Source organism: Narcine bancroftii, chromosome 2 (genome assembly GCF_036971445.1).
Source record: "Narcine bancroftii isolate sNarBan1 chromosome 2, sNarBan1.hap1, whole genome shotgun sequence".
NCBI lineage: Eukaryota > Metazoa > Chordata > Chondrichthyes > Torpediniformes > Narcinidae > Narcine > Narcine bancroftii.
Window position 1 is genome coordinate 352122701 of NC_091470.1, and position 20747 is coordinate 352143447.

The window sequence follows — 20747 nt, forward strand, 5'->3', positions numbered from 1 at the left end:
TTGAGTCAGGTGGGCCAAGATTAAAATATACTGATTTCATGATTTGATGGCTGTTAGGATGTACTTTTACTTAGTTTTTCCAGATTAAGCACTTGGAACCATACCTAGAGATAAGCCTGCACTCACTGTAACTAAAAATGTTAATCTAACCGAACTTCATTTTCTTCCTTGGAGACTGGATTTACAGCACTTCACATGGCTGCCCACTTTGGCCAGATGGACTTTGTGAGGGAGATTCTCACCAAGATGCCCGCAACCATGCCTAGTGAAGTCCCAAAGACCCCCAGCAAGGGACAACTAACAAAAGAGCATCCAAGTGAGGTAATAGGACTTGTGACCCTCCTTGCATCATGCAGATTAACTGATAGGAGCAACAAATTAAGCTACAATAATTGGTACTTTTGATTTAAACCATTTTAAACACTACTTTTCTAAGTAGTAATTAGCAAGTTTTCCAATCAAGTTATTTTGGATATGATGATTGATAAAGTAAATAAAACCAACTGCCATGTTACCAAAATAGTAAAGATTATGATCTGAGAAGGAATATACTTTGATATCAGTAACACAGAATACTTATAAGGACATTGCTGGGTCTTGAAGAACTGGGTAACAGGGAAAGGTTAACCATGTTAGGACTTTATTCCCTGGTGCATCAGAGAATGAGGGGAAATTTGATAGAGGTACTGGTGTACAATATTATGAGGAGAACAGGTATAGATAAAGTAAATGCAAGCAGGCTATTCCCACTGAAGTTAGATGAGACAAGAACTAGAGTTCATGGGTTAAGGTAAAGGGAACATTGGGTGAACGTTTTCACATAGAGAGTGCCGCGAGTCTCCAGCTGAAGTGAATACAGTGGTAATTTCAACATTTAAGAAAAATTTGGATGAATACATGAATGGGAGGGGTATGGATGCCTTTGGTTTGGGTGCAGATCAAAGGGACTAGGCAGAATAATACCAGCATGGACTAGATGGGCCAAAGGGCCTGTTTCTGCGCTATGCTGTGCAATTGTTCCATGATTCTATTATGTGGAATAAAATGTGATAATAGGTGGTGTTTTGCGAATGAAATTGATAGGAGATTTAAGAAGGAAATGTGGGGGAGTGAGAACAGGGAAGAGGGCAGCATGGTTAGTGCATCAAGGTGGCATGGTTAGTGTAGTGGTTAGCGCCATGCTATTACAGCCCAGGGTTGAATCCTGCATAGTCTGCAAGGAGTATTTTTGTTATTCCTGTGTCTGCATGGGTTTCCTCCCACCCTCCAAAACAAACTGTTTGCAGGTGAATTGGGTGTAATTGGGCGGCACAGGCTCATAAGCTGAAGGGGCCTATTACCATGCTGTATGTTTGGATTTAAAATGTAAAAAAAATCTTAATATCAGAGACCATCCATTCAGAAAATTAGGAATTCATACTTACAAATTCTAATTTTTTAACCAAATGCTACAGTAAGAAAATATTAGTTTGATTATCTGAGAGCATTTAGGCATTAAATGCATTTGCTATAAAGTTGTTGGAATCGACAAATGAGAAATAGATAGGGTAGACCAAAAAGGATGATGCTTTAAAGTGAGTGATCTGCGTCATATCGAGATAGAAGAAGAAATAAAGAAAGGGAAGAAAATTCCAATCAAAGAAAGATTTGCCCAGGGATACATCCATTGCCCTATTATGCATAAAGATAAGTGTTTCGTAGTTTGCATCCAAAAAATACCGATCACTCCAACTTCTAAATAGATGTTTAGTTCTTTAAACAGAAGATCCATTTCTTGGTTATAAAAGAGAACAAAGGAAAATAAATTTGGAAGTGTTCCACATTTAAATATCAAAAATAATTCACAGTATGTGGACATATTTATTGTTATTCGTTTTTGTTCAAGCCATCAGCAACAATCAAATTAAGCCATTAGCAAATATCAAACTACGAAAGGGGTACCCACACTGTTAGTTCCCAGAGTTGACTCTCGGTGCCCTCTTTAATGACCTGTTCATGTACTAAAGTAGCCACTACGTGAAAATTATGTTGATGAGATGCTATTTCAAGAAGGTACCAGCAAAGCATTTGTAGCGGGCTGAGTGACCGTGCAATTAGATGGGCCGATTCGCTGCCCCAGTCAGCTGAGACAAGATGGTGTGGCCCCACCTTCCCTTCTCAGGAGAAGCCCGTATTTGGTGACACACGTTGCCCAGGAGATGTCGCCATTTCTTGGTTGTATGTCGCTGGGCAGGCAGTAACTCTGCAATGTGCTGACTTCACTCCCTTAGACCAGTGTGACCCAGACAGGAAGTGGGTCATCCCCTTAAAGCGGTGCAAGAGATTAAAATAAAGTTCAGTTATTGGTTCACCCTCGTGCTGTGTGGACGTGCTTCATTTCAGTAGAGCTGCCATGAGCAAACGCTACACATTCACAATTGCACGATTTTTCATTACTTAGAAATTGCTTCATTAATAATGGTTTGCCTGGGTCAGTATCACACTTGCTGCAAACCTGAGATCATTATCTTCATGCATGGTTTATTTCATAGCTCTGGATGGTTCTGTTAATTATTTGCATAAACTCATGTGAAATTTGACCAAGTGCCCATCAGAAATGTTGAAGATTATTTTCCTTGTTGCAAATGTTTTTCTAAGTAGCACTTTGCTTGTGAATCTGCGGAGATCTTCTGCTGCATCCAGTGCTCTACATCAGAGAGACTGAGAGATCGTTTCGTTGAGCACCTTCACTTTGTCCGCATTAAATACAGGGATCACTCAGTGGTCAACACTTTCAATTCCACACCCCCACTCCCATGCTGACATGTCTGTTCATGTCAAACTAAGACCACCTGTAATTTGGAGGAGCAACACCTAATATTCCATCTGGGCACTCTCCCATAGGATGGCATTAACATCGACTCCCCATTTTCCCTCTCTTCCCATCCCACTGTCTTCTTTCCTCCAGCTCTCTTCCCTCTCCATTCACAAAGCTATCAACCCCCCACCCCCGGTTTGATGGTGTTCCCTTCCTCCTTTTTGTTCGGATACTTACCTCGATTAGGGGCTCAAGCCCAAAACTGGTTATGTATCTTTATCTTTGCTTTGTTTGATCTGCTGAGTTTCCCAGCACTGTGCTTTTACTTCAATCATGGTGTCTACAGACTTTCTATCTTAATCTCATCTACCTCAAATGACTTTGTTGCTTCTGCTTCAGTCAGGGTACACACCATTACACTTGGCAGCACAGTCTGGGCATGAAAACCTGGTACGCCTTCTGCTTAACTACCCGGGGGTCCAGGTAGACACTCAAACCAGCCTGCAGGTGAGTGGTCACTTTTGCTGAATGAATGAATTTCTGCACAAAGAGCATTCCCCTAATTACTGTGGTAATTCTGCTGAGTCTGACCTCTTTTAAGTTTATGGATACTGTATCAGGTGCAAGTTAGTAGCTCATCTTGATGCCTGACTGACTGTGGTTCTAAAGGGAAGACAATTGCATGCTATCAGTCACTCATGCCTGAGGAAATCTCCCACTTCCATCTGCCTGTCAGAACAGTGACTTTCTGAGAAAGGTTACAAGCTTTTCCTCTCGCCTTCAGCATTACCCCATCAAAGATAATGCAGGAAAAGCAATCCCAATCATATGATCGGGGTGGCTGAACCTGTGAGAAAGACTTAAATGCTTATTTATTTTAATACTTAAAGAGTCTCCAAAAGCCTTTTATAGTTATAAGCTGTTAGGGCCTTCATCCCAAGGTCCTGAACCCAAATGCCCTGAGACCCAATCACAGTTCACACTTACTCTTACATGAGGGAACCCTGTTGGGTACAAGAGAATCGGCTCCTTCAGCCCTTGGATCCAGAGAAGTGCAAGTGGAAAGAGATCATAGGTGAGTGATCCACACAGAGAGCTGGATCCAGATGACCCTGGTCCAACTTGTCATCCTGTTGATCTCCTCTGTGCGGTTTCTGATAAAATTGTTATTTCATTCCAACTTAAATGCATTCTTTTTTGAGTGTGATTGCTTCTGATGGTGAATGATGACACATCACTAAAGTGAGAGTGAAGAGTTCATTTTCATCGAGAGTAGTGGTTTTCAAACTGTCCCCCAAGCTCACATTCCACCTTATGCAATCCCTCAGCCATCGGTGCTTTGTGATTAGTAAGGGATTGCTTAAGGTGGGATGTGAGTGTGAAGGGAAGGTTGAGAATCACTGCTCTAAACCCAATTGTTACTGAAATATTTTGCTTGAGAAAAAATGGTCATTGGCCTATTTCCTTTGGAGCTATGAAACCCTGCACATAACGAGTCGATGAGGTACAATTAAAACAGTGGTTCTCAACCTTTTTCTTCCACCCACATACCACCTTAAGCTATTCCTTAATAATCACAGAACACCTATAAAATGACATGTGAGTGGAAAGAAAAAGATTGAGAACCACTGGTCTAGAGTGAAGAAATATAGTTCAAGTTTATTATCTTCCGATTGGACAAGAACAATCCAACAAAACAGACAGTCCTCGGTACAAGACACATGCGACCAGACATAACACATATACAGGCAAACAATACATATGCAGGACAAATATTCCTCGATACAAATAAATAAATAAATAAGTTGTGTTCCGTTAATATCAGAGTCGAGGAGCGTTAGTGTGTTAGTGTGAGCAGTTCCCTTAGTCGTTCTCCATTCTCACTGCCCGTGGGAAGAAGCTGCTTCTCAGCCTGGTGGTTCTGCCTCTTATGGTGCTCTATCTCTTTCCCAACAGGAGCAGTTGAAAGATGCTGTGTACAGGGCAGAAAGGATCCTCACTGATTTTGCATGCACTCTTCAGACAACTACCCCAGTAGATCATGGCAATGTCCTCTCTGCATCTCTTATGGTCCTGAGGATTGACCTCCAATCCATTCATCAGTTTGCCATGCAATTGTTATTGTTCCATCAAATAGAAAGATTGAAAATCAAGTGGATTCCAGAATGGCTGGATAATCCATTCTAGGTTTAGTGACTCTAGAAATCTAAGCACTTGCTGGCTATTTCATCCAATTCTTTCTCAACCAAACTCTGTACACAGTCTCACATATTGTTCACTAGGAGGTACTGACAAATGATCGGCAATGAGAATAATGCAAAAGTTCCATTCCCTTCCCCATCCTTTAAGCATTGACATTGCGAATGATGAGAGCTTGACTTTGGACAAGTTTCCCCAATTGAAATTTTCTGAATTAATTGAGATGCCTTTGATGGAAACAAACATGATGATGAGTTTAAAGAATCACTGACCCAGCATCATCAGGATTGCACTATTGTTGAAAGCCAAAATTACGTGCAGTGAATCACATTTGACCTGAACCAAAGTTCAAGTGACTAAACTTAAGAATAGCACTGAGTGAACTAGTGAGCCTAAAAAATAGTTAAGTCCTCTGGTCCTGATGCAATACATTCCACGGAACAACAAATGTCGCACCATTGTCTAAAATAGGCAAGATAGCTTAATGTCTGTTGTCAAAAAAATGTTTAAAGCAATCATTTGGAAAGAAATAGCAAGCCATCTGAATATAAATTGTTCTATCAAACAGATGCAGCATGGATTTGGAAAGGCAGGTCATGTTTAACAAATCACACACACACAAACACAACAACCAATCCCTACAGCACACTACTACTCACAGGCCTCCAATGTGATAGACGTCCCTTTGACTGTATCCATCTGGTTAGCTTGCCTTGGATTACAGATGATCTCACCTTCAAAGACTTGCCAAAGTCTTTGTAAATAATGTCCACCACCATGCCCTCATCAATCCTCTTGAACACTTCTTCAATATATTTGATTAAACATGACAATGGGTCAGATATGATGAGCGTTGAGCTGGTGCTTGATGGAAGGCTCAGAAATAGAATATGTTGCTATCTACCAGATGGCATACCTTGAACCTCACTGTACCTTGAACCACCCCATCCCTGATAATAGGAGTCAGTGTGTTCCTAAAAGTCTGATAGCTTGGTTCCTTCTGGCTCAAATTCCAGCATTGTAATCTCTTAGAAGATATGGAATGAAGGTCCAGCTTGAGTATGAAAATCATCATTCAGGAAATCGGGACTGATGCAGGGATAAGTCTGCTGACCTCACATGCTGATGTATTTTTGTTGGCCTAGCAACTGTCATCAGTGATTTAAACTTCTTAGAAGTTTAATATTTAGTGGTCAATATGTTTCCTGTTGAACTCGACAATGAGCGGCATGGTTAGCATAGACTCCATCTTAATTTAGTGGTCAAGACTGCAATAACTGAGGGAGGCTCTTCCATCCTACAGGATTCCTAAGTTGATTAGTTCAGGAAATGACAAGCCATTGAACAAATGGACATGATAAATAACATTAGATAATAATGGTGGGAACAGAAAAGAAAACCAAGCACTTTACACTGTGACTCATTTCCCCACTTAAAATAAAGAGATATTAAAAACAAATCTTGATATGTACTTAGGTTCTTCAGTTACTTTTCAAATTTGATGTCATTTCTTTATAATCATATAACCGTTTACAGTGCGGAAACAGGCCATGTTAGCCCTTCGAGTCCACGCCGGTTCACTTGAATGACTCCACTAGTTCACCCCTCCCGCTCTCCGCCCATAACCCTCCAATCCCCTCACATCCATGTACACATCCAACCTTCTCTTAAATAACAGGAGGGACCCTGCCGCAACTATCTCTTCGGGAAGATTATTCCATTCTCCCACCAATCTCTGAGTGAGAAAACATCCTCTAACATTTATCCTAAAGTTCTGCCCCTTACTCTTAACTTATGCCCTCTTGTTCCAACCTTCCCTGCCCTCAGGGGAAAGAATCGATTTACTTCTAGTCTATCTATTCCCTTCATAATTTTAAATACCTTCTATCAAATCCCCTCTCAGCCGCCTACATTCCAATGAATAAAGTCCCAGTCTCCTTAACCTTTCTCCGTACTCTAGATGCTGTAAGCCAGACAGCATCCTTGTAAATCTTCTCTGCACCCTCTCCACCTTATCTATATCCTTTCTATAATTTGGAGACCAGAACTGAACACAATACTCTAAACCTGGCCTCACCAATGCCTTAAAGAGCCGCAGCATCACTTCCCAGCTCCTACATTCTATACTATGATTTATGAAGGCCAGCATGCCATATGCCTTCTTAACCACCCTGTCTACATGGGAATCCACCTTCAATGAACTCTGTACCATAACCCCCCCAGGTCCCTCTGTTCCTCTGCGTACCTCAATGCCCTCCCAAAAATATCATTGTGAATCATCCTGTTGATTTTTTTTTTCTAAAATAAATTAATTCTCAGACATGGACAGGTTAAAGTTTTAATAAACATTCAGTTGTCAAAAGCATTAGCGTGTCATATTATGTTTGTGATATCTACGGGATGTGTAGGATTGAAGATCAGAATATAATCAAAAACATGCATTCAGTCAAAATAGATAGAAACTTACGTAGGCAAAGAAACAGGTCCTACATTTATATTTCACACTTGCCTCTCCCTCCCTATTTCATCTCAAAAGCAAAATACAGCAGATGGTAAAGATCTGAAGTAAAAGCAAAACTTGCTGAAGATGTTCATCAGGTCAATGAGCAATTGTGAAAAGAGAAACCACAGTTAACGTTTGGTGTCCTTGATCTTTTGTCAGAGCCTGCTGAAGGGTCATTAGCCTTAAGTGATATCCCTGTTTCAGCAAGACAGTGTACCCAAAAAAAAGACATGCTGAGCCAGTGATAGGCATAAATGGCCAATTCTGAAAGGAGGGGAATGGTAGGCAGGGATAGAAGAGTGGACCTGGGATTCATGATAGGTGCAATCCATTAACAATATAGATAAAAGGGGAGGGAAGAATAATGTGTGTCATTGAAGCTGGTAGAAATTGTGAACAATGAAGTGCAGAATGTGGAAGCTTATAGGCTGGTAGGTGAGGACCAGAGGAAACCCATTATTGCTCTGAATAGGAAGAGGGGAGGCGAGAGCAGGGGTTCAGAAAATAAATGAGATGCAATGAAGAGCTCTGTCCACTCTAATCGTGGGGAAACCATGGTTCAGGAAGAAAGATGATTTTTCAGGCCACCTGAGCAGAATATCTCAACATAAGAAATGAATGCAATGGAGAAAAGGGAATTGAATGAATTGGTGGGAAGAATGTAATTAAGATGGAGTCTACGCTAACCATGCCGCCCATTGTCGAGTTCAACAGGAAACATAATGCAGTCATTAATACACTGAGAAAAAAGCAGAGATTAAACAGGCAGTTTTAGAAGTCCTACAAAAAGACAGAGAGCATCCAAATGTCCAAAGCTATACCCTAGATCCGGAGTAGGACTTGGATCCACAACCCAAAGCTATACGCTCGATCCGGAGTACGACTTGGATGCACAGCCCAAAGCTATACCCTCGATCTGGAGTAGGACTTGGATCCACAGCCCAAAGCTATACCCTCGATCTGGAGTAGGACTTGGATCCACAGCCTTTGAACTTTTCAGTGCTGCCGACTGACCCATGGCTCTGTGGATAGTATCTATAGATTGATTATGAGCAGGGTGTAATCACTGCTGGTTCCTGAAGTAACATAGTGACCAAATGCCTTATTTTTCTGTATCCCTATCATGAAAATATGTATTCCCAGATGATAATATTTCAACTAGAAACTCTGAGGTTTCTATGTGATGGGTAAAATTGTGAAAAAAGAACAATTTCAAAGGAGTTTGGCAGTTACGTGCATGTTTAGACTAGGAAAATGCCCAAAAGAACCAAATGTTCTTTTGTCTGTGGACTCTTTCATTCACAGTGTAAGTAATTTTCCTATGTGACACAATGATGAAATAGTCGTGTCTAAATGGATGACGTGATACATAGAGGATGACTGGTTGACTCTCATTGCAGGGTGCCACCCCACTCCACCTTGCAGCACAGAATGGTCACACTGCAGTCATTGGGATGCTCCTGAGTAAATGCACCTCTCAGCTGCATCTGAAGGACAACTGGGGACGCACCTGCCTTCACCTGGCAGCTGCCAATGGGCACATTGAGATGGCGAGAGCTCTCCTTGGGCAGGGAGCTGAGATCAATATCTTAGACAAGGTGAGTGAGAAGGAGCAAGATACAGTACATATGAAGCTTCAAGTCTGTCTTTGACTATATTTTCTGGCCTTGTGTGCAATCTTCCATATTTTTGAGATATATTTGGATTTGATATATAAAACATTTCAACCTAAGCCTCTCTGCATTATCCTTATGCCACGTTAGCTCTACCATTCTTCAAGGAGAAAGCTTTTCAATTTAGATTTCAGCATTATTTAGCTGTAGATGCCATCTCTTTGCAAAATTTCATTCCACAAATAATTAGAAGCTGTAAAGCTCTGTCCTGTTGATCAAAGAAGTACAAAGTTGGTGATTAGGATTCATATGTCTGTCTCAATCACCCAGTTAGCATCAACAAAAGTGGCAATTAAACCCTGACTATCATCCTCTGAGAGCATGCAAAAGTTTCAACGAAATGAATTAATTTCAAGGTTCAGAAAGAGTTGGGGCAGGAGCTGCAGTGAAGACCAAAGATCACAAGAGATTGAAATAAATAGCATTGCATTATTTTATTCAAATCACAGATGACAATGGCCAGGAGCAATTTTAACCACCAGGTTATTATTAACAATCATTTTTGCCACTTAACCATCAAAATCAATCAGAGCATAAAACTTCAATAAATGTTAAAATTACTAGATTCCCCTCCCCGTCACCCTTGCATTCTCCAAGAGGTTGTTCCCTAGCAGCTTCAACTCCATGCAATTATATCCCCGGCCAATTCTAAAGAATGTTAGTCAAAGGAATCAATAGGCTAAATGCTTTGGAACCTACTGGGTTGGAATTACCAATGGTATTTTAAATAAACTAGTTTCAGGTAAACAGGGTGACTCTAAACTTGTACTGTGAGGAACAAGAATCTTGGTTTTCAAACCTGTGAAGCTGAAAATCAGACCGTGGGTTCATTGTTTCATCCTGTGCTCACAAATTTCTTGGCCACTTTCTGTTGATTTAGGAGCAAACAGAATGTATCCACCGACTTTTTAACCGAAGTACAGCAACATGGTGTTTGAATATTCCTACATGCTTTTGCAGGAGATTGGTTCCTTGCTGTAATTCCCACCCAAATAAGGTTCCAGACTTGTTCACAATAAAGAACAAGTAGTCTGCTGATATGTTTGTGTGGAAGGGAAGCATTCAAAAAGGATGGTCCATGTCAACATCAGTCAAGAGTTTCACAATGTGAAAATCTCTTAACATTCAAAGAAACCTATATTGTGGATGGAGAGAGAAGTGCATAGTGAAATACAAAGGGAAAGTCATCACGGAAATATGGATTGAACAGCTTTTACTTCTCTTCTTTTCTCAGAACGGCTGGACCCCATTGCATTTTGCAGCTAAGTCTGGATACCTGAATACAGTCCAGTTCCTAGTGGAAAGCGGTGCATCTCCCAAGTTAGAATGCAAGGAAAGGAAGACTCCCATTCAGTATGCAGCAGCCAACCATCATCAAGAGGTGGTGATCTTTTTAATCCGAAAGGTTAACATAACCCTGAAACTAACAGAGGACCGCAAGGTGAGTGGTGGGAGTTCAAAATTCAAAGCAATCAGGTGCGACGTCCAATACTTACAGCACATCCTGGAAAATTATTATTTCTTGGAATTACACCACAAGGGATATCCTTCAGCCTATCACATCCCTGCCAAATTTATCAGTTTGTCCAACTCCCCTGCTCTTTCCTGGTAGCTCTATAAATTCTAACCCTCTGAAGATGTATCCAATTCCACTTTGAAACTTACTGTTGAACCTGTAATCAATGTTCACACCCTTTTTATTTGTTCCATTGCAATGCCAATAAATAATTTCTTGAATGTTTTTTTATTCATAAGCATATACAGTAAAATCCCTGGTATCTGGAATTCAAGCAACTGGGAGCCTCAAGTAACCACCAAGAAAATCAAGGAAAATAAATTTTAAAAATTAAAATAAATAAAATAAAATAATAGGTAAAAAATACTTAAGTTTAAAACTGTAAAAGTAAATATTACCTGAAGTAACCTTTGTTGAAGATGGGAGTAAATATTCAGCCGGGAGAGCCTTGGCCGTGTTTTGCTCATAGCAACTGTTTGAATAAAGTTGTGTAAAACAGCAATGGTGATAAAGAGCTGGTTGATGCCCCTCGTGTTGGGGTGACTCTCTTAAAGTGTCTCTTTATCCCTACTTAGTAAGAGTCACCAAGGTGTAACAGATTTGTGTTAACATTTAATTTAATGTTAAATTATTTCTTTTATAGAAATATCTTAGTAAATTATAGAATTAAAATATTGTATCTATTTTTAGTAAGTTAGCTGTGGGTTGGTACAGGGTCACGCACAGGTCACAGCACATTTATAGAGAACCATTGTTTTCTGAGATGAATATTCATTCTTGGAGTTGATATGTCGTGGACAGACAGAGCTAATGGATTTCAAGTGGGTCTTAATTATTCAAGAATTACTGAAGGAAGCCATCTGTTTTTAATCAAAGCCACTTAAGTCTCTTGAACAGAGAAGAGGTCGAAGGTTGTTATGAATATGGAATGGTTTTGAAAAAGGAACAGAATTTTGGTAGAAATAAAACTGATGGTCATGTGGTTTCCACAGACATGTGAATCCTAATCACCTTGTTGATTATGTAATGGTCACATGATTTGGAGAAATATTATTACCAAAATCAAACATTTTGAGTTCAGTTTTGAAAGTGTTCAGTTTGGAGAATACATAAGACAAAACCCCTGTGCCTCAGGGGTTGAATCCTTGTGAAAGACAGGGTTGAGTTACAGTAACCAGAATTGGGAAAAGGGGAAATCAGAATCAGTGTCTTTTGAAATAAGAAAGACCATTTAACTGTCTCTTTGGAAAACAGGACAAATTACTGGATCTATTTTGGTTTACGGCCACTTCATTTAACCCTTGTCTGGTTTGTGACTTCATTGTGGAAGAAGATAACCACACTTGTTTAACCCTTGTCTGTGTTTGTGAATTCATTGTGGAAGAAAATAGTCACATTGTGAGTAAAAAGGCTTAAAGATATAATGTTTGAAAGCACTTTATAATTATTTCTGAATTGAGACCTTCAAGCAAGACTAAAATCATGCTAAACTTTTAAAGATTGACTTTTCAGAGTGGGACTTTAATTATACACACACACTCATTTACATTTGTGTGTAGTGGGGTTAAGTTTAGAGATAAGTAAGAAATGTTATGTTGTTAATAGTTTAACTAAAATAACTATTATTTTGAGTTTGCCATTGTCTGGTGAATTTTCCGTTGCTGTCCCTGTGCTAGTGCCAACAAAGTCTCTTTAGTCGGAAAAATAGTTAGTGGATAACGTAGGTCAGAGGCTTTATCTGTAAACTTAGGGGAGGGGGTGTTAATTATCTATAATGCTATTGTTCGTCATTTGGGTGACTGGAGGGAGAGGAACTTGCAAATGCAGCAATGGTTAAATAATTTCAAAGAATGTGACTGAAAATGAAGTAAAATGTTTGAAGTTCACACAATTTAAGTAAAGTTTGTTCAGTGTAAATAAGGTAAAGTATTTTTGTCTTTTAAACTGTTTATTCTTAATGCAGGAGTATTAGTTTGGGATTGTAAGAATAAGTCTCAAGCAACTAGAAAATAGATTTAACTGGTATTTACCAATCCCCATAGGAGATTTACTGTATGCATTCATGAAGAAATATGTTTGCAATGTGTTGAATTTTTAAAAAAAGAAAAAGTGAGTGCAACAGAATATTAGATAAATTGAGATTGTGGCCAAAAGTTTAAAGTGGGAAAGTGTGCAGTCATGGGCTGTGGTAAAAGAAATAAAAAGGCAAATAATTATCTAAATGGAGAGAGACTGAAAGTAAGTGAAGTATAAGAATTTGAGTGCATGAATGAGGAGCATCAAAAAAGCTGAGAATATCACTGGGTCTCCCTTTACTCCATTTGTGTCATTTACCAGGAACATTGGTTAAATAGGACTCAAAGAATGACTGGGGACCCTTTCCATCCATCACAATTTCTTTGACCCAGGAGGTACAGGAGAATCAAAATTTGGACTGCCAGGCTGAGAAATAGCTGTGAGATTGATAAACAGTATCTTGTAATCATGTAAATCATCCCAAAATATTTATATTTATTTAAAATTGTATCTTTATGTATATACATAATTATTATGTGCCATGTATTGTGTATGTGTGTGTGTGAGCCATAGTCTGGAGAAACACTGTTTCATTTGGTTGTACATGTACAGTCAGATAAATAATGAACCAAAAAGTAATAGGGCAGGACAGGCAAGTGGTTCAGAAGCCAAACAGCATTTTCGCTTCATTTTTAAGAAGTTACAGTTTGAAAACAAGATGGTTTTGTTGTAATTGTTAAGGATGTTGTTGATGTCTCAGATTAAAAATCTACACAATTTTGGTTGCCTTACCTAAAAATTATATAATAATATTGGAGGCAATTCAAGGGAGATTCACAAGGCTAATTTCAGAGGTGAGCAGGGTGACCTGCCATAAGAGACTATGGAAATTGGCCCTGAATTCCTTGGAGTTTAGAAGAATGAGGCGTGAACTTATTCAAACATATAAGATTCTAAGAAAGCTTGAAAGTGTAAATGGCAGTCTCTTCAATCTGAGGCGCCTGAAAGCTCACACCAAGACACAAGAGAAACTTGTCCGTGAACTACTCTTTGCAGACGATGCCGCTTTAGTTGCCCATTCAGAGCCAGCTCTTCAGCGCTTGACGTCCTGCTTTGCGGAAACTGCCAAAATGTTTGGCCTGGAAGTCAGCCTGAAGAAAACTGAGGTCCTCCATCAGCCATCTCCCCACCATGACTACCAGCCCCCCCCACATCTCCATTGGGCACACAAAACTCAAAACGGTCAACCAGTTTACCTATCTCGGCTGCACCATTTCATCAGATGCAAGGATCGACAATGAGATAGACAACAGACTCGCCAAGGCAAATAGCGCCTTTGGAAGACTACACAAAAGAGTCTGGAAAAACAACCAACTGAAAAACCTCACAAAGATAAGCGTATACAGAGCCGTTGTCATACCCACACTCCTGTTCGGCTCCGAATTATGGGTCCTCCACCGGCATCACCTACGGCTCCTAGAACGCTTCCACCAGCGTTGTCTCCGCTCCATCCTCAACATCCATTGGAGCGCTTTCATCCCTAACGTCGAAGTACTCGAGATGGCAGAGGTCGACAGCATCGAGTCCACGCTGCTGAAGATCCAGCTGCGCTGGGTGGGTCACGTCTCCAGAATGGAGGACCATCGCCTTCCCAAGATCGTGTTATATGGCGAGCTCTCCACTGGCCACCGTGACAGAGGTGCACCAAAGAAAAGGTACAAGGACTGCCTAAAGAAATCTCTTGGTGCCTGCCACATTGACCACCGCCAGTGGGCTGATATCGCCTCAAACCGTGCATCTTGGCGCCTCACAGTTTGGCAGGCAGCAACCTCCTTTGAAGAAGACCGCAGAGCCCACCTCACTGACAAAAGACAAAGGAGGAAAAACCCAACACCCAACCCCAACCAACCAATTTTCCCCTGCAGCCGCTGCAACCGTATCTGCCTGTCCCGCATCGGACTTGTCAGCCACAAACGAGCCTGCAGCTGACGTGGACTTTTTACCCCCTCCATAAATCTTCGTTCACGAAGCCAAGCCAAAGAAGAAAAAGGATGCTTTCATGGGAAGATCAAGGGGATATATCTACAAGATAAAGGACCAGTCATTAGAGATGCATAGAAACTTCTCGCAGAGGATAGTGAATCTCTGAAATTAGAGATTATGGTGGAAGCTGAATCATTAAAAATATTTAAGGGGGAGGTAGATAACTATCTGATAAATTGAGAAATAGAAGGGTATGGAAAAATGGCACAGAAGAGAAATTGAGGCCAGCATAGATCAGCCATATAACTAGCAAGACAGACTTGAAGAGCCTGATGACCAATGCCTGCTCCTTCTTTCTTATGTTCTTATCTACTAATTTCAGCCATCAATTAACATATAACTATGTTACAGTTTATGGCATGGAAACAGCCCATTTCGGCCCTTCAGTTCCACGCCGGTTCACTCAAACAACTCCACTAGATCTCCCCACCTCTTCTCAGCCCATAACCCTCCCACGCCCTCCTATCCATGTATATATCCAGCCTCCTCTTGAATGAAAGAATTGACTCTGCCTCAACTATTTCCTCCGGAAGATTATTCCATTCAGACGTTCAGACTCTGAGTGAAGAAGAATCCTCTAATGTTTCTCCTAAAATTTTGCCCTCTTACCTTCAACTTGTGTCCTCTTGTTTCAGGGAGAAGAGTCTACTTGCATCTAGTCTATCTATTCCCTTCATAATTTTAAACACCTCTATCAAATCCCCTCTCAACCATCTACATTCCAATGAATAAAATCCTAACCTCTTCAATCTTTCTCTGTACTCTAGGTATTTTAAGACAGGCAACATCCTGGTAAATCTTCTCTGCACCCTCTCCACCTTATCTATATCCTTCCTATAATTTGGAGATCAGAACTGAACACAATACACCAAACCTGGCCTCACCATCGCCTTAAACAGTCACAGCATCACTTCCCAGCTCCTATACTCTATGCTATGATTTATGAAGGTTAACATACCAAATGCTTTCTTAATCACCTTGTCAACATGGGAATCCACCTTCAAGGAACCCTGCACCATAACTCCAAGATCTCTTTGTTCTTGTGCATTCCCCAATGTCCTCCCCTTTACTACATATTTCCTATTCTGATTACTTTTTCTGAAATGAAGCACCTCACACTTCTCTACATTAAATTCCATTTGCCATCTTTCAGCCCAATTTTCCAGACAAACCAAATCCCTCTGTAATCCCTGAAAACCTTCCTCACTATCCACCACTCCCCCTATTTTCGTATCATCTGTGTATTTACTTACCCAGTTAACAACCTCATTATCCAAATCATTAATATAAATTATAAACAACAGGGAACCCAGCACCGATCCTCGAGGCACGCCGCTCGTAACAGATTTTCATCCTGACTGACAGTTGTCCACCATGACCCTCTGCTGTCTCTCCTCCAGCCACCTCTGAACCCCTCTTACTATTTCTCTATTAATCCCTAGTGGAACCTTATCAAAGGTTTTACTACAGTCCATATAGTCTACATCTCCACCTTTCTTGTCACTTCTTCGAAAAACTCAACAAGGTTCGTCAAACATGTCTTCCCCTTCACAAACCCATGCTGGGTGCTCCTGATCAATCCCTGCCTATCCAGATATTTACACACACTATCTCTAAGAATACCCTCCATAACTTTCCCTACCACTGAAGTCAAGCTTACAGGCCTATAATTACTTGGCCGACGCCTCGTGACTTTTTTAAACAACGGAACTATATTAGCAACCCTCCAATCCGGCGGCACCACACCTTCCTCACATCACAGTGAAAATACTTTTACCAGAAGGACTTTTTTTTTAATGATTTGGTCATCACTCGGAAGGCTTTATGTAACAGAAGCTTAAACTCCCTACTTCTATATAAGTTTCTGAACAAAAAATTGGAAGGGAAACCAGGCACAAATGTGAGGGTGTAAAAAATAAAATGATGTTTTGACAGGATTATATGAAGCAAGATCTGAGGAGGCTTTTGTTGAGCATTGGCCAGTTGCCATATTTCTGTATTGTAAATAGTTCATAAACCAACATCAGATTGCAAGAGATCAGTCACCATCCATTCTACATGATCACCCAGTGCTTTTATTGTGTGAGAGGCTTGAAGAGATTTTAAGGGATAAGACAAAATGTAATTATAATTATTATCACTGATCTGTTGATTTCATCAGTGAACTAAGCCATAGCTCATCAGAACTTATTATTATTATTATGTGTTTTGTTCCAGTTCATCTTTGACCTCATGGTTTGTGGAAAGCTAAATCAGAACAAAGTAATTGAAGAGTTTGTCTTGCATTCACCTGCCCCCTTGGACACTGCCATCAAGCTATCTCATGCCTTTGGCATCACGGCTCTGAAGGAAATGGAGCGGTCCAAGGAGTTGCTGGAAGCAGCCAAGTACTGTGAGAACCTGGCCAGCGAGCTGCTTACAGTAGCATCCAGTTGCATGTGTGCTGGATACCTGCTCCATGCTGTGGATTATCGGGGCACTACCATGCTGGACTCCTTATTAGAGTGTGAGCAGAAGGAAGTGGTTGCTCATCCAGCAGTGCAGAAGTACCTGACCGATGTCTGGTACGGGAACTTGGAGTGGGCCCACTGGAAAATAGTCCTTTTGTTTTTTGCCTTCCTCATCTGTCCTCCCATTTGGCTGCTCTTCTCCCTCCCACTTTGGCACCAGTTCAACAAGATTCCAATCATGAAGTTCATGAGCCATTTGGTTTCTCACATCTTCCTGCTGGTGCTGTTTGTATTAACCATAGTCTATCCCCCACTTAGCCCAATATACAAAGGCCGGATGCTTCCCTGTTGGAATGAATGGCTCCTGCTAACTTGGCTTTCAGGAATGCTGGTCTCTGAGCTGACCCACCCAGGGGAGAGAGCAGGATTGGCATGGATTCGGGTTTTTATCCTGGGATTTTCAGCCATCGCTGTCTTCTGCCACCTACTTGCATTTGCTTTTTGGGACCACGAGAGGCTGCACTGCTTCTTTGCTCGAAACATTTTCCTCGCAGTAGCCATGACTCTCTGCTTTGTGCAGTTTTTGGAGTTTCTCACCTTCCACCACCTCTTTGGCCCCTGGGCTATCATCATCCAAGACCTGATGAAGGACCTGGCCAGGTTTGCAGTCATTCTTGCCCTGTTTCATGTAGCCTTCACTATGCAGCTTGCAGCAGTTTACCAACCTGTATACCCTGTACCATCATTCAGCCCATCTGCTGGGAACACCTCGGCTTCAGAAGATGCACTTCATGACATTCAAGACCTATTGGATATTACTGCCTTACTTTTCTTTGCTCTGTTTGGTATGGTGGATCCAGACACATTACCTGCATTGTCTCAGACACCCATTTTTACCCAATTCATTGTCAAGTTTGTGTTTGGAATGTATCTTGTTATCACGCTGATTGTCCTGATCAACTTGCTGATTGCTATGATGAGTGACACCTACCAGCGGATCCAGGCACAGTCAGACAAGGAGTGGAAGTTTGGGAGGGCCATGTTAATCCGCGACATGATCAGGAAATCTGGGACCCCTTCTCCATTCAATCTAGGCATCAATCTTTTTTACTACATCAAAATGCTGTGCAAACGTAGGGGTAAGTCAATGAATTATACTGTTGAAATGGGCAGACCAGCATATTACAAGTATTTCATTAGTGAAGTTAAATTTGAAACCCTGGTTTGAAGATCTGACAAGAATCAGTTCAAAGGCACAGAAATCCCAGGGATTTACTCAAAAGCACAGAGTCTGGTTTGCATCTTGAATAAAAGCACAAACTCAGCACAGTCAACAAATGGAATAGTTCCCCCTCTGCTTTAATTTAATGCATTTATAATCCTCTCCCCTAAGGCACAGACTGCCTGGAACACTGCCACAGAGGCATACCTTCCTCCTCCACTGCCAATTCGTAAAGCCAATGAATTACTGGATTCTTAATTTATTTTATTTATTTATTTGTTTTAAAAAATTTTATTTTTCACACTATGAACCATATTAACATAACAATTATAGCACGGAAACAGGCCCTTCTAGTCCGCACCGAACCAAACACCCCTTTCTAGTCCCACCTCCCTGCACAATGCCCATAACCCTCCATCTTCTTCTCATCCATATACCTGTCCAACCTTTTCTTAAATAATACAATTGACTCCGCCGCCACTATTTCTCCCGGAAGATCATTCCACACGGCTACCACTCTCTGAGTAAAGAAGTTCCCCCCTCATGTTACCTCTAAACCTCTGCCCCTTAATTCTTAACTCATGTCCTCTTGTTTTAATCTTTCCTCCTCTTAACGGAAAAGGTCTATCCACATCCACTCTGTCTATCCCTTTCATAATCTTAAATACTTCTATCAAAATACAAAATACACACAAACATTTCCTTCTTAAATGTACACAGTGTCATTTTCTCCCCTTTTCCCCCCTCCCTCCTTCCCACCCCCCTCCCTACCCACTAAACATTCAACATATACAATACAATAAACCCATTAAACAATGTCATTACACAATGAAAATGAACAAGAAAATTGTGTCATCTACTTTTACACATTGGGTCAGTTCATTTCGTCTTCTTCTCATTCTATCATTTTAGGGGATGGAGGTCCGCGGTAGGCCCTCTCTGTTGTGTTCCATGTACGTTTCCCAAATCTGTTTAAATATTGTGACTTTATTTTTTTAATTATATGTTATTTTTTCCAATGGAATACATTTATTCAATTCACGTAGAAAGGAAAAAAACAAATTACCCACTACCAAAATTATTATTGACGCAAAATCAACTAATCCCTTTCACAATAGATAACCTTTCCTTTAGAGAATGGGAGAGAAAAAGGATCAAAAGAATATAAAATTGTTTTTTGGGGAATAATTTATTATCTTTTGAACAAATGAAGTACAAATATGGTATAATTCACAGTACAATGTTTGCATACCACCAACTGAAAACCTACTTAAAGGACAAATTGTGAAGCAGGCTGAGGTTACCAAAGGAAGGAGCTTTGAATATGTGATTACAGACACAATGATAATTAAAAGATTTATAACAAGCATGTACATCAAGCTGCAAGAGAAAAAGAATGATGAATTAAGCTGTAAACACAAACAAAAGTGGGAACAAGATCTAAACATAAAGATAAAATATGAAACATGGGAAAAGCTATGTTCCGGAACTATGAGAAATATAATAAACACGAGGTTACGCATGATACAATATAATTGGTTACACAGGCTATATATCACACCCCAAAAGTTAAATAAATGGCACCCACCAATATCAGATAGATGTTTTCGCTGTAAGAAGGATACGGGAACAACAGTACATGCAATTTGGGCATGTGAGAAAGTGGAAAAGTTCTGGAAAGATCTAAATCAGGTATTAAGTAAAATCACAAAAAGCAACAAACCAAAAAACCCAGAGATCTTCTAAGTAATATTAGAAGTAAAGAATTAGGCCTCAAATTAGATGAAGCACAAAAAAGATTTATTATGATAGCCTTAGCTGTAGTTTAAAAAAATGTATAATGTCAACCTGGAAATCAGAAGAGAACCTGAGAGTACAGCGATGTATTTTATTTTTGAATGATTCCCAGAAGGTGGATTTTTCCCTGGAAATGGCTAGTCTGAGCCCAAATTCTTACCTTAGTGCATGTAAATCAGTTGTTTCCTAATTCAGACTCTTCATAATAAGAACAGAAGAAGTAAGAGCAGGAGTAGGCCGATCGGCCCATCGAGCCTGCTCCGACATTCATTAGGATCACGGCTGATCTGGTCATTGTCTATCGTTTCTTGTCCTTTTGCAGAACAACCTTAAAACTTGTAGAGTTATGGTCATTAATTCCAAAATTAACTCCCACTGATATTCCCTTCACTTGGCTGACCACATGCCCAAAAGTAAGATTCACAAGGATTTTCTACTTAACAAAACTTCTCAAGGATGCTCTTTAATAATTCCTCTCCCTTTGAGCCTTCCTCACTGATATGATCTCATTCAATATTGAGAAGTTGGAAT

General features: G+C 40.4%; 1 protein-coding gene across 24 annotated transcripts in view; it reads left to right on the forward strand.

Annotated features, from left to right (window-relative positions):
* The window catches only part of trpn1 (transient receptor potential cation channel, subfamily N, member 1), a 269947-nt gene that overhangs the window by 212405 nt on the left and 36795 nt on the right, over positions 1-20747 (forward strand). For 23 of the 24 annotated variants that reach the window (XM_069922285.1, XM_069922291.1, XM_069922289.1 and 20 more), the window contains 5 exons: positions 175-321; positions 3197-3304; positions 8900-9097; positions 10407-10613; positions 16965-18336. In XM_069922285.1, the coding sequence (XP_069778386.1) occupies positions 175-321; positions 3197-3304; positions 8900-9097; positions 10407-10613; positions 16965-18336 (2032 nt within the window). The remainder of the gene's footprint in view (positions 1-174; positions 322-3196; positions 3305-8899; positions 9098-10406; positions 10614-16964; positions 18337-20747) is intronic. The other variant, XM_069922296.1, reaches the window with a different exon arrangement.